Source organism: Helicoverpa zea, chromosome 16 (genome assembly GCF_022581195.2).
Source record: "Helicoverpa zea isolate HzStark_Cry1AcR chromosome 16, ilHelZeax1.1, whole genome shotgun sequence".
NCBI classification, from domain to species: Eukaryota; Metazoa; Arthropoda; class Insecta; order Lepidoptera; family Noctuidae; genus Helicoverpa; species Helicoverpa zea.
Window position 1 is genome coordinate 1519721 of NC_061467.1, and position 16081 is coordinate 1535801.

Genomic DNA, 16081 nt, shown 5'->3' on the forward strand with positions numbered 1-16081 from the left:
GATCTGGTTCAATTTCGGATGGTTTTAAGTTACGACAGTTATGACGGTTGAGACAATCCTTTATTATATATTTTTAGGCGAGTTTTGAGCAATTTGTCACAGCGGAGTCTTTGTAAAGTTTTGAAAGAAGATTATTTATTTTTCTCATTGTTTTATTCGTGCCCAGTTTATTCATGATAGGCGGGTTTATTTATAAACTTGAATAAAAGCTTTTCATAAGCCTGTCTATCGCAGCCCGTGTTATATAAAGACGTGTTCCGAGTATCACAAAACTTTTAGTCACGCTACAAGCAACTTCAAGTTGTCGCGGCCCCGCCAGCGATCTGGAAGTAACTTTAGAAACTAGAATTGTCAATATCCTTTAGAGTTAAACGTAACCAATCAGCTGTAAGTACCGCAATGTTATTTGGAAGCCAGGCCTCATCAAATAAACGACGGGTCAGATTCTCTGCATCCTGTGTTTAACCTTCTAAGTGGAGTACAGCACGTCGTCACATAACTCACGATGAATGCCGAGTATTACCCAGTATAGCCGACACCCCACGCGTTTCCACGTGCGGAAAATTAATGTTTATTATAGCAACCCTTTTATGCAACGCTGTGACCTTCCTACCTTTGCTTCTTTTTAATCATTTTGATCTCTAACTGGCAAAATATACATTTATATTTTATAATAAGGTCTGCCTACGGATATTGTTTTAATGCCTATTAATGGATATCGATGCGAAGCCATGCTATTAATAGTAATTACTGCGTAAGCCAAACAAGCCCCGTGATAGATGACTCTCAATTATTAACCCGTTGTATCATCACCAGTCGCAATTGTTTTGGCTTAACGTCCATTACTCGAACACTAAAGGTTGAAATTAATGATCCCAGATTTGGACGATAAACAATACTCCGAGGATGAAAATCCTAAGTTTGGATATAAAAAACGTTAACAAGTAAATAACAGTAATAAATCCAATACAAACAACATACTTAACGAGGTTTACAAATGAGAAGTGACGGCTAATGCTCAAACCCAGTGCACGGACTCTAATACAATTTTCACGGTTACTCGGAACGGGTTTACAGGACCGTTTTAGTTTAATTTAACGCAAGGAAAGCCTCTGTCGGGTCGCTACTTGCTAGTCAACCATAAATTACCCCGAAAGTCCCACATAAATAAAGTGCTGCAAAACAGGTACTTTCAGGCTTAATTTATTCTGCAGTATCCGTGTAGTGGCCAGCTCGTTTCGATATTGCCTTTATAATTCTATTTTCGATTTTGATCATTCTTCTTCGGTAGATGCCTCGATGTTCTACCACTCACCTTCCCGCATCGCAAATCGATATTTCTGGCTCGAAAAACACTTAACATCCATACATAATACGAAGTGTTTTTGACAGGAAGACGGAACACTTCAGATAGATTGCCTGTCCTACGCAAATACCTGTTTGCTCCGTAAAAGCTATACCTAAGCGCGATAATATACCTTCCATGTTTATTTTATCAGATCGTCTAACGCTTCGGATGGAACGCTCAATTTGCGCCAATCAGATAATGGTGTTGCCTTTACATCGCCTTTACCGTGAGCTAATCGAATCTTTTAGGGTCATATGGCTCTTTTGAGCAGTATTTTTATAATATTTACCTTAAGCATTAGTGTTTTTAAGGCCAGTTCGGGCTTTGACCTTTCGAGTGTTTGATCTACGAGACTTCAAACATCTTGATAGCTCTTAAAGTGGACATGAAAGCTTAATTATTCTTCTGTGAATTTTAATGTGGGTCTTAAGAATACGGATTTTCGTCGGATAAGTTAGGTCTGCCTGTTATTTGGTCCGTTTCTCTCATTGACCAACCTTCAAGCCCTAATACCGGCCGTTGTCAGATTAAAATTGGTTTCTGGCAGAAAAAGGCTGCTTGCGTGAGACTGAGAAAAAAAATACATTTAATACGGCCAATATGTGCTTTCACGTAAGTTATAAAAACTGTATTTGTGAGGTTGTTTATTGCGCATCATTCGATATAACGCTTTGTTTTATTACTGATGGCAATGATGTAATAGCTAATAACTCATCAACTGTGATGAATGATGATATTGATAGCAGATTATCACTGAGTTATGTGTAGTTTATGCTCGTTTCTGATTTCCACGACCTTCTTAATCTTCAGAAGTATTCTTACTGACGAATTTGAAGTAAATACTAAATACAAGAAAACGTACATACGAGTACAAGCTTACCGAAACTCTGCGCAAACCATCCCTTAACCGATATTGATGGTATCAGAATGTTACACGCCCGCACACGTAACGTAAATTCTTGTCAAGTCCCCCGCGAGCTGTATACGTAGGTACACTTACATAAGTATTTCCGTGTACGAGTTCCATGTAAGTTCACTTGCATGGTATTTATATACAACTGTTGATACCTAGGCCAGCAGACGTGGGCCACTCCATATCGATCGCAGTTCAAGGCTCGAACCAAGGCCGTCCGATGCCTACATAATTCGATGCTCGGCCTAAACGGTGCCACTGAAATTGCCTTAGCAAATATTGGCATTTGGCAAAATTGAGTTACGACCATCACTCCGATGGCTTTCACGTGAATTTTTCACTTTGTATTTGAGAGCGCTTAGCATAACAATAATGGAGATGATGAATGCACTTTTGATTGCCCTATTCGAAGTGTGCAGTATAGTCCTTTGCAGAATGGGTGTCCATAACCACCAATTCTGTGATATAACTGAAAGCATCATCGACTCGGAAGCTGAAGTCTTTATTAATGATGCTATGAACAAAATGAATCATTAGGATTGTCTTATATATTATGTCATGTATCAATTTATTGCACCTGCTGGTGAATGTGATAAAGCAGTGTACACTAGATTTATTGGCACATCAGTTACGTCTCAGATCACTTAGGTCCACAGATCATGGCGTTACATAAATACAGTTAACCTGATTCTCTCATTGGTCCGTCTAAACTTAGCCGCAAATATTTATGTCTGGTGAAACTAAGTTACGGGTATTAATCATGTAATGGCTTTTGTCGTAAATTCTACTTTGTTCACTTACAACTTTATGTTCGGCTGTAAGTTAGGTTGTAAATAACAGGTCTTTTATGTAATCGATCAATTTAGTGTGTCTATGACCTAATGACAAGACTTATCTTAATCGCTATAAGATAAACTTATTTGATACTGGTAGATTTGTTACGAGTACCAATTTCATTTAGCAAGTTTTCTCATATTTATGTCTGTAAGTCGACAAAAAAGGCCTGCAAGACACTCTCTGAAGCCTTAAGCGTGAAGAAAAAATCCTCCATATTCATAAACCTTTCATATCAAGACCTTACATAAAAACGTAACGTTGAACTTTGTAAACATTCACCCTCCACCCTTCAAAGTAATTCATATACTTTCCGTCGATGCCAATATGAGGAATTTAAAACTACGCTGGGCTTTTGAAAATCGGTGCAGCAAAATAGGTCAGTAGTCCAACGCCCAGTGGCACAGCCCACAGCACTAACCAATTTCCCTTAGTTGGTCCTTATCGTAAACACGTTATTGGATACCAGACCATCTTGCTGTATTGGAAGGTCGACAATTATATGGTGCTAGCAATTTAGTTCTATCTAACCCAACCCAAAATGGTTTTGATGTCAGAAGAGACTTCGGTAACACATGATATTTCAGAGTTTTTGGTAAAATATCTACATTGATTCTACCTACTTACAAAAAAATATTTGAAAAATCTAAACAAACGAAATCACGTCTTCTGTCTTACTGTTTTGTAAACCACACCATGAATCAGATTTTGAAGCGATTTTGGGGTGACCCACCGCACGCGATATAATAGAGGTCACAGGTTGATATCGAGACGAAACGAATAAATACACGACGAAGTAACCCAAACACGCAATTAGGTTTTATGTATGAAATTAATAAACCTAGTCTGGTTTTCAGACCTAATTTTTGAAGGGAAATATGGCACGATCTAGGTGCGATGAAAATGTTTTACGACGACGTATGTTTGCTCTGACATAATATTTATTTTATTACTTAAACATGTTATTTCATTTCACACGTAGACCTGATGAAACTTACTTATCTTTTAATTTCATTTATGGACTTACCTTTACCACGCGGCGTGTGCTGAAAACTGATTGGCAAACGTCTAGTGAATTTGTTTGAATAAGTGAACCAAAAAACTATATTTTATTTACAGGTGCCAATCTTATTAACTTCCCTGTCCCATTAGTCATATGTGATACACACCTATTGTTTAACTATTGCGTCTACATCGTGGACAGTGCAGTGGAGTGAAGACAGTGAAGTGGTTAACATTGCATTGGTTTCCTTATTGAATAATTAGGCAGTAAGAGACCAAGAATTATCCTAAGTTCCCTTCTACAAAAACAATAGTATGAATTTGGTTTTTCTGTATTGTTTCAGACCGACGGAAGTTTACTTCTTACAAACATAGGCGTAGATGATGCGGGCCTGTACGAGTGTTCAGTGGAAAACGAGACGGCGTACGTCGACAGAGTCAACATTACTGTGCGGAGTAAGTACCATTTTATTAAGAATATCACTATACCCAAAACTAGAAAATACCGAAACAACGAAGATTAAGAGTTCCCTCAATAAGCCATGACACATGGCTTAGGAGTCGAACTCAAAAGGTTCTCAATGTGTCCAAAGTTACGGCGGATAAAATGAGGACTAGGTCCTGATACCTAAAAGCTAACAGTGTACCAACTAAGCTTACATTTTCATTAATCAGATTAGTTTTAATTAGCTCTACCCTCGCATGTAAAACCTAATTAACATAACCACAGGTTTGACCTTTCTTTAGCTAATATAACTGAAAATATAACACTTTCTTTATAAGCCCTAATTTTTGTATTCAGAATAAAGTAGGTAGGAATGAATAATACATCGTTAGGGGAAGACGTGCCTGGACTTCCAATTGGTATATCTTACCGCTGGATTAAGTTCGCTTCCTTAGGACGTGGTTCGTTCAGGCAAATTGTCTTTTTGAAAACACTTGACTCCTTCGTTGAAGCTGTATTGATTGAAAATTATCTTGATTGAGTCATGCGGAATGGACCTATTAATGAAACTGGCTTGCTGACGCTACAAGGTGTGTGCAAGCTCGTAAAGTCAATTGGAGTTTGACGTCACTTAGTTCTATACTGGTAGGATTTGAGAACAATGACCATCAAACAAGGCGGTCCGTGTTGGTTTGGGTCCAATATTTATTTATTTATTTATTTATTTGGCTCACCAACAATTGAATACACTCAACAATTATGGGTTACATTACATCAATTAGGGTCTAGTGTATCAATCTCTTACAGGTAAGCACATCATGCACTACTTAAGATTAAATATATAAAGGCTTGAAATTCATGTAGGTACACACAATCAGGCTCCTAGGGACAAATTAAAACTAAAAACTATGAATTGACATGCAAAAACAAAATGTCGAAAAAATAAAATTAATGAAAAAGAAAAACCTAATTGAATTAAAATCATAATAAAGTTGAAGTTAAATAAATCAAAACTAGTAAATAACATTAATAAATTGAACAAAAAAATCAAAATTAACATAAATAAGAACATAATCATAATAATGTAATTTAACAGAATCAAAGAACATAATCAACACATTCATGCGGATTTCACAGCCAAATTGAATTAAAACCAAAATCAAAAGTTAACATAACCAAAAACATAAAATTATAATGTAATTTAAATATTATAGTTAAATTAGATGCTATAGAACTAAAAATTGGACTAAAACTATGAGATAAGATTACATGCAAAAACAAAATGTGGAAGAAATAAAATTAATAAAAAAGAAAAACCTTATTGAATTAAAAACATAATAAAGTTAATATTAAATAAATTAAAACTAGTTATTCAAATAAATAAATTGAACAAAAAATCTAAATTTTCATTAATAAAACATAATCAAAATAATTTAATTTAACAGCATCAAAGAACATAATCAACACACACAATTCATGCGGATTTCACAGCCAAATGGAATTAAAATCAAATTCAAAAGTAAAGTTAATCAAAAACATAAAAATTATAATCTAATTAAATTATTATAGTTAAATTAGATGTTATAGAACTTAAATTCGTAAACAAAATATTATTATAATACAAATTAAAAATTAAAAAAAAAAATACAAATAATAATATGTGCCCAAAGAGAAGAGAATAAATTCATAGAAAGATTTCACATTTAAACATAATGCTTCTGAACTTAGCAAGTGAGTCCGAGTGCACATCTACCAGATCACTGCAGCTGTTTAATAGTTATATTTATATGGTAATAAATCAAAAACTGCGATTTTGGAAATTATGAAATTTACGAATTTCATCAAAGAATGTCTCAAATTAAGATTCTCGCAAGAACACAGCAAAATTAATATAATCAAACGATGGGGCCAGAGAGTCTTAAACAGAAAGACTATACAATGGAATTTTCTTTGGGTAAGATCTAACATATAACACCTATCGCTATGTTAGAGAATTTAGTTGAGTTTTACAACAAAATGAAATTCTAACCCTCTCCGCTCTATGTAAAGTTTAAATAACGTCACGTTCGACGCGATCCTGCATCGCTAACGAAGTTTTAGCAACAGTTTGATATAATTGCCGCGGTATCTGATCCGCGCTCGGTTGTGTGATGCTCTAGTTTCACTCCTGTCTTTTATTATTTCATGGAAGCTCTATTTTGGGTAACTTATCGCTTTGAGCCAAATATTTTTATCTGTGGAACCACTTAAAAGTCACTATAGGATTTTGCACTTCTCCTAAGTCATCAATATGGTCTGAAAGATCTAGATTTAAAATAAACTGATCTAAAATCCTCAGATGTGAATATTTCTTAGTTATCAAAAATTAAATTATAAATTTAAAAAAACCCCCGACCCAAAAAAAGTACGCAATAATTATGACAAAAGGTTAAACACGCCAAACCCTATAAAAAGCAAAAAATAACTTTTAACACTACGTAAACTAAATTTTGTCGTGTCGGGGGACCGCTCTAATTCATTACTTTAGATACGTGTTTTTTTTTTAAACGAATGTTGTAATTAGGTAGGTATCATTTGATTTATGTAAGTATTTATGAAGGTAAAAAGCGGTCCCCCGACACGTCAAAATTTAGTTTACGTAGTGTTAAAAGTTATTTTTTGCTTTTTATAGGGTTTGGCGTGTTTAACCTTTTGTCATAATTATTGCGTACTTTTTTTGGGTCGGGGGTTTTTTTAAATTTATAATTTAATTTTATTTCATGCTTTTTAAAGGAGCTCCTTAATTTTTCCTTCTTTCATTTAATTTATTTTATCTTAAGATGGGTCGCTATATGCGATCTCGGCCAAAGGAACCTGCTTAACAATCCTCATGACAAATTGGCTCTGGGAGAATTGCACAGATTGAGAAACAATAAAGATTAACCTTTGGACATTCTAGATTTTCAGCAAAAATATAAATCGGTTTATCCGTTTCATTCCGGCATTTCAGGGTTTCATCCGCCACATCCCATTTCCAGCATCAGGTTCTCGTCAATCAGAAACATGAAGAGAACTCGTCAAGACAAATTCAACGAGCCCAAACTCGATGGGTTTACTAAAAGGCAGTTCAGGGTTACGTCTCCTACCTTCGTGCCCTAACAGCAGACCAGCTCAGTGGTTCCAAAAGACATTAGTGTTTCAAATTTCAGATCCCACATATACTTGCAAGTAAACTGAGCGTGTAACATTCCTATCACATCTAGCAAACGAGCTGATGACCTTGAAGACCTGAACCGATTTCCACCAAACATAGCTAAGAACACTCCCGACTGACATACCTTTTAAACAAAAAACACCGCATTACAATCGGATCATCCGTTTGGGAGCTACGATGCCACATACACACACACACACACACACACACACACACACACAGACACGTCAAACTTATAACACCCCGTCGTTTTTGCGTCGGGGGTTAAAAACTTGGATTTGCTCAATAAATGGCAGTCGATTTGATGTTATCACGACAGATTTCATTGTGAAAATCTGTCGACCCAACTCAAACACCTTCGGGTCTTTGCGAACACTCATTTTTTGGGGATCTCAGACGTGTTACTCTGCACACGTTCATGTTTGTAAAGGACCAAACACAAATACTATTTAATTTGTTTGCGTAAAGACGAGAAAACCCGCTAGCTCAACCTAGATGTAGCGTTTGAATGTAAGATTTAAATGCTGTGGCCCAATTCCAGACCTACTTACGCCAAACTGTGACCTTCGTAGCTGCGTCAATTACAGCATTTTCCACTACGCTTTCAAAAAAATCCGTATCTACCGATCCTCGCTTCAATAAACCTTCAGAATACTCCTCAAAGACACACTCGGCTTTCAACTCATCGTCAAGTATCAATTTCAAGCTGAAGCTAGTGCTCAATAAGTAGCCACCTGTTACGGGATTATGCGATGTTTAAAGGTTTAAATACAGCAGCATATTAATGATCTCGGTTCAACCGGAGTGGCACTCGACGCGCTGTTTTATTCCGCAGAACGAAAATATGAGCAATAATACTTTTTATTTCAACTTTAGTTGAACTGGCTTTATTGCAGTTTGTTCGTATTTTGCTGTTATTTAAAGCGATGTTTTGGAGTAAAGTTTCATTTGCCTACATTTGTGTATTGGCTTTTAAAATTGTTGTTTGTACTGAAAGTAGGTTTGGCGTGTTTGCAGTCTGCTCAGACATTTCTATGTATAATTATTTGATCCGTCTCGTCCGTTATATTTCTTTGGTATATTTAGCAACAACCATCATTTTTAACAAAACTAAACAATTACTAGACGTTATAAAAATACCAGTAAATGGTTTAATTGAAACAAATGTTCTGACTTTGATGCACAATGATAATTTAGGATGCCATATGTCTCTCAACTCGCTGAAGCTAGCTAGGAGTTATTGCACAGCTCAATAGATTTGCGAGATAGCATCTTTTCTATCTGTCTGGTGTCATAAGAGCTCCAGATGATATCCAACTCGTTATTTTTAGAGTTGCAATCTCTTGATGTCTGTATCTGATTTTAGAAGTGACTTTAGCCCACTTACTGGGATTTTGTTTAAAGATGTTTAAAATCAGACAGCACCTCTGACCTTTAAGGGCGTATTTCAATAACCAATATTTTTGGATTTACTTACTAGATATAGAAATTTGACAGTGCTTGAATGAGGCTTATGTCAAAACTCTACTTTTAGTAAGCAAATAAAAAGATAGATCGTCGCATCCGTAGTTAGCTAGCTAAAGATTGGAAGGAAAGGTCATCGAGATACGGACGATTCTAGAAGTGATAACAAGGATAATAATAGACATCTCTAGTGCTAATAAATAACATTATCTAGTCTATTGTTATCCTATACAATTAAATAACCACAAGACATAAACGGAGGCGCGTGACTCCCACATTGTAGTCGACACAATCAGCATTCAAGATGGCCATTTTCCTCGGATTAACATCCTTCTTTTAACCTTGTTGTTTGATGGCTTATCTAGGGTCGTCTTGGCTATAACTCTGGAACACTGGAACTCAGTGTCATATAAGAAAAGAATCAAGAAATCTAGACGACTGATGAAAGTTCTGATGCTGCCAAAAATAAAGCGATTGCTGAGTTGATGGGTGAAAGAATCAATCGAGGAACGCGCGATCAAACAAAAAATTAATGCAAACATCCGAATTTAGAACCGTATCCCTTTTGGAAAGTCGTTTAACAAATGTATAAAAGCAGCAATCCATCCAACCAAACCAATGACACAAATGAACGCTGAAATTACTTTGCAATTATACTGAATAATTACATTATTTCAATCAGAATCTCTTCAACAAATTAAATGCATTTCTACCCATCAAACAAACATCTTAATAAACAGACATACAAAAGACCACTACACAATACAGCACGTGGAAGGTTCCTTAGATTGAGTCGCACTCCCCCACACAGAGAGTTAAACTATGCATTGTGCCGGAGGAAATCTATTACACACAATGAGAGCAATACAAATCCACGAGACAAATAGCAATCTGATAAAATGAGGATGGTAGGGTGACGATGCTTTGTGGCATTATTGAGGAATTTGTTATTTCTATAATTACTGAGTCAAAGCCGTGCAAATCGATCGATTATAAGGTGAAGCGGCGCTTGGCGCGGTCGGTACGTGGATGGGTATCAGCCATCTTGTCGTGACGAGTTGGTCTAACTGGAGGCTATCATTTGAACTTCTTTAGTAGACGTTAACTGATCAGAAGCCAGAAATTCTTATAACCAGTCTTAGCAAGGGGTGTCGGATTGCCAAGGTAACAGGATTGTGGAGATCAGATAGACAGTGGCTCTATCTAAAGCACTGGTACTCAGCTGCATCTGTTTAGATTGGAAGTCGACCCCAATATAGTTGGGCAAAGGCTAGTTAGATGATGATGACAATTTATTTATGTAAGCTGATAGCACTGTTTTTTCACATCTACAAAGAGAAAGTTACATAAAGTGAACTAAAATTGGGTTTGCAGTGATATGATAGGACTGCATAGATTTGGTTTGAAAAGTTTTGATGGCCTCGGTCGAGCTAGCGGTTTTGTGTCCTCCATATTTTCAGAACGAATTTCGTTGCATGTTAGTTTGTTTCTTCCAGTTTCTAGAATATCCCAGATACTACTGGTGTTAACTCAAAATATCCATGAATGAAGAAAAATACTGTTACAGTTAGTTACTTACCTATTCGCCGCACCTGAGAATTTAAAAGGTAATATGCATTTATCAGCGTTATAATGAAAACGGGGAAATTGTATGCGGGAATAGCTGCTTGTGCCGTCTTTAACACCGGTTAGTTAATAAGGTGCTAGCGCCTTATTACGAGAGGGTAATTTTACCCTCTTTGTGAGAATGCAGACCTATTTTATAATACCAAAATAAATAAATATGAAGATTTATTCTATACTTTCATATTAATATTATAAAGGGAAGTTTAGTAAATAACTGAAAAATTCTTTCCCTGTTTTAAATCTACAATTTTCCCTGGTTTCAGGTCATTTATAAGTATACTTACGATTTCATTTAAAAGTGGTTCATAAAAAAACTTTTTAAAAATAGCTTTTAAAAAGTCCCAGCATGTGAAAAAATCGATACACATCTCATGGTCACTGCACATATTGATATAAGTATCGCGGTATTCAGGGAATATTAATTAATTATTTTCTACGTAATACGCGGCTGGAAATAATTAGATCCGATGTAATTTCGTATTCAATAGCGTCCTCCTTAAATATGGCATGCATAAGTAAGTATATCGGTCTCCTATATGATCGAATTATTCTCAATTCTGTTATATCGATACATGGATCGAATGACTACGAATGAATTGGAAAATTAAGTTACAGTGGGTTTCAATAACCTACCATCCGTGGTTTTGCGATAAGAGATAACTCTCTATCGCAAATCAACGGATGGGTTATAGAAATTCGCATTTAATCGATCATCTTTTAAAAGACGAGATACAAGCGGCTTATTTTCTTTATCGCTATACAAATACATATAAAGAAGGAAAGGCCAAAGAAAAGGTATTTAAGTAACGGATTTATTTATAAGCGACCGACCCAAGCTTGGCACGTGCAACATTGACATTTTCATACAAAAAAATAAAGACTAAATATTACTACGCGACTTTTCTGGCGGAAACAACATCAAAGTAAAAAAGCAAAAGCCTTGTTTGTTACTCTCTTTCATGTCATAGTTTTACCACGTTAACTTGTTTCTGACATCAAACAAATAAGCTTGCCTCGATACCAGAAGCCAGAGTTTATATCAACAAAGAGTATGGTCTTCTATAAAAAATACCTACTAACTGTATTCCTGCGGTTGCACCCGCGTCACGGGGGAACTCCTTTCCATTCTGGGATTCATTATAGCCTATGTTACTCGGGGATGGCGTAGCTTTCCAACAGTGGAACAATTTTTCAAATCTGTTTAGTAGAATGTGAAATGAAACAAAAAAAAGAAAATGGATCAAAATTGCCCCACGTCCTATAACAAAGTGACGTATCTCATTTCCTTTATATTATATACCAATTTTGTATGGATTGTGATCCGTCTTCTTTCTTCTTTATTATAATATATTAGTATAAATATTATAGACAGCGGTAGATGTAGTATAGTTGCTGCCTGTCCCGATTTGTACAGGTTATTAAACCTAAACCTGCTTTCTTAATCTCTTTAAGTAATTGTGAAAGCCTCACGAAAATCCTATCAGTAGTTTTGGATGCTATCGCAAGTAGACGGACAGACGCAGTGGATGTCTTCGTTAAATTAATATGTAATGTTTATATGTTATGTTTCCAAGACTTATCTTGTCACGACATCTTGCTTTACATATTCCGATTACTTGTGCGTAGTTCAGTACTAGGAACTGTAGATCTCCACTCCTTAAGCAGGCTGTTATTATCTTTATTAGTACAGTATTTATAATTGCGCATAAGCGGTCTAAAGAGGTACTTATAAATTCTTAGCGAAGTCTAGATGAAAACTAAAAATATCTACCAAGTGTGGGTGTAGTGTCTGCAGTCTGTTTCAAAAGGGCAACCTTTGCTCTTCAAAAATTGCAATTTGCTAAAATCACATCGATTATTGGGATTGAGTTTCCTCGTCTTTGATGTGAAAATGTAATGTTACTGAACTAACGATGATTGTGATAAGGCTACCCATTGAATAAAGATCTTATCTCTCTTAAAATATACTGATTTTTAGTAAAGCTTTCACTTACGTCCCGTGGCAACTACTGCCCGTACCCGGATAAAATATAGCCAAAACATATGAGAAAAAAAAAATTGCTGTTTATTATTTTAGTGTAGAAAATATGTGGTAGGTAAGACCCTTACAGAACATCATTACACATACAAATTGCATAGCCACGCCATCATTATATGAACACGGCCAATCAACGGTAAAATTAGAGCCTCCACTATCAAAGCCCATTTAATTAACTAATTACAGCATAGAAATGTAGCAGTATCGCACTAATAGTGCACCAGAGAGAAACCTTTCAGACTCAACTTGCGTCGCTCCACAAAACAGGCTTTTATACACTGAAGACTGTAAATACGAGATTCAGAATAGTGTTGGAAATACCGCAGAATAAGCTGTAGGCTAGGTAAAGGAAACTTGTTTGTATATTAACAAAGCGAAACCTTCATAAGGTCTTAAACCATCGGATACAAGACAAGACATTGTATAAAGGGATTAACTAATCTTCTTAAACTAGCCAGAAGACATTGTTATGGTTTAAAAGAAAATTAATGCGATCAAAAACCACCTTAACTAACATTATTTGAACCACTGCTATATGCAATTTTGACACAAGATGATGTTATTGAGCTTAACTTGTACAATTATAGTACATTAGGAAATATACAAGGGTAGTACGTAAGGGAGTATACAAGGGTAGTACGTAAGGGAGTATACAAGGAAAGTACATAAGGGAGTATACAAGGGTAGTGCATAAAGGAGTTTACAAGGGTAGTATGGCACCTGCCGATGACAATGTATTAAATACATGTAAAAATGGCAGGTGGAGATTCGTTTTATTATTTAGCTTGACTTACACAGACCTATATGTCGAAGTAGAATTGCAGTGAGAGCGTCTTAACAAACTTATGTTATGACTTCAGGAGTGGACAAAGAATTTATAACAGTCACTGAAGAAGTTTGGAGACTGGAGAAGGAATAATTCATAGCTTTGCTGGACAACCAAAATTAGTTCAGAACAAAATTTGCACTAAAATGCTTCTTTTAACCACGATTAAGTAAAAGGGGCCGATCTTAGAACCAAGGAAGCCACAGGCCACAATAGGATACTCCGACAAAAAAGTTTGCAGCCTTTAATTTAATACTTTTAGCAAAGGGAATCTTTGATGTTTTCAACAATCGACTTTTGCAAACGAAGTTCTAGAAATGATTCAACCGTACTTTCAAAAGGCACACGGCATTTGTGGCCTGCATTTTCAATAGACTGGGAGCTCGTCTATCAGAATTAAATGTTGAATGTTAGAGAGAAAAGTTTTCCGCGCAACTCCATAGTGCATTAATATCAATATTACTTGTTTCTTCTACTCTTTGACTTTGTCGTGTTTGACCTTATTTTCTAGATAGAAGTCTAGTTAGGATAAAGTGAAATGTGCTGTATTTCGAAATATTGTTAAAGTGTTATAAAAGTTTATGAGAAATCTCCCTGTCTGAAGTTCTTATAAAGGGTGACAGATTTTATTCAATTTCGGGCATTCTTGCGTAACGTTTTCTACGAAGTTAGAAAAGTTTGGTGTACTAAATGATGTACTTTTTTCATACTCACAATAAACCTTTTCCTTAACAGAAAATCAAGAGTTTCCAAATAGCTCGTAATTATTTCCCTGAAGATGAAAGTCCTTGTACCCTTGTTGAAATGCCGTCGTGTTTCCACGATCGGTCAAAGTTGCCGGAGGTCGGATAGAATTTGTTTTACCTGCTTTTCAATTAATCGCCCTTCTGATCCAGCGTTAAGCTGATGGATATTATAATGAATTAAGTTAAATAGGAATATGAGATTAAAAACTTTTCGCTGAAATCCAATTTATTGCCAGTATGTTGATCTGTCGACTTTCAGCTTATAGACCACTGAACTGTTGTTTGTAACCTGAAAATCACATTTACACTTTTACAAAGGGAAAATTCCTTCTAAAACCCTTCATACATGGTTATTCCACTGTACTGAAGACGCACACGCCGCACGAAGGCCGCGTAATGACTGTCATTACTCAGCAACCATCGCAAGCTGACCTCCCACCATGCACCACATACCCCCTCCACGAAACATTTTCCTTAACATTAGCACAGCGAGGCAGCTCAACGGTCAGTGGTGGGTTAAACGTAGTGACGTAACGACGTGTCGCTGGCCATTTTTCTCATAAATACGTGTCCGCTATTATGGGCTACAGTGTCTGTTCATGACATATATTGTTGAAGTAGGTAAGGGCTTGTGATTAAATTGCACATTAGGCTGGGGAAACCCTTCTTAATTATTAGAAGAATTACTGATCAAAACCGGTGTGTACCGGGTAAACAATTGCATCGAAGCCAGAACTGGCCTTTTTGGCCCACATTGCGTCTAGTTTATGTACCTATTCGTTCAGTAGATGATACTACCACACATGTTATACAATCATGTCACTCAACTAAGTGACGCGATAGATCGGACCATTCAATAAAGGATTCATTATATTTCTATGGTGCCATACTCTGGCTATTATTAAACCTTATCGATGCTACAATCAAAACGTAAAACCGCTGCTTGCCAGAAATTTAACTAGCCCCGCAATAATCATTACCATAAAACGTCCATAAAAGTTCTTAATCCCCCAGCGCATTAAAGTCTCCAGCCGAATTCATTAACCGATTCGTTCAGTGTGTTGACACAGTTAATTGGATGTCTAGCCTATCCTGCAGATCGATACAGTGACATTAAACAGACACACAGTTGTCAAATATTTAGTGTTTGTTTACGCTCCGATCAGCATACACACGGCTTTCGTAAATAGTTGGGGGAACCTCAGGTATTGAGAATGTTACGCTGTTACTTGGAATTCTGGTTACAACACAAATAGACCGCGATCAGGGACAATACGTACCTTAGCTTTATTTATCAAAGGGTTATGGTATTCAAAGTTCGTCTTCTGTGTCTTTATGCATTATCTAAAATAAGCCTGCTGTGGTAAAAACATTAAGCAGCCTTATTGGGAATGAGGCTTAAAGCTAAGCCCGAGGTACTAAGGACACATATGAACCCAAGTAGTAACTGCACCATATTACTGATTCGGTTATCATCGTTCGGAATTGAGTATATGTCTGCACGGTAAAACATGACACACGTTCCCTTTGTGTCTAGGTAAAGCATCACATCAGCTGTACCACCTTCTGCAATAAACTATTCCATGAATAGTTTATGTATTATAAACTATGTTCAATTAGCTTTCTTTCTTTAATCCCCCCACAAG

The 16081-nt window shown here is 36.2% G+C and overlaps 1 protein-coding gene across 1 annotated transcript in view; it reads left to right on the top strand.

Moving 5' to 3' along the window:
- LOC124637362 overlaps nt 1-16081 on the top strand; it is a 55704-nt gene that overhangs the window by 23841 nt on the left and 15782 nt on the right. The window contains exon 3 of the mRNA XM_047173753.1: nt 4442-4553. Coding sequence (XP_047029709.1) covers nt 4442-4553 — 112 coding nt within the window. The remainder of the gene's footprint in view (nt 1-4441; nt 4554-16081) is intronic.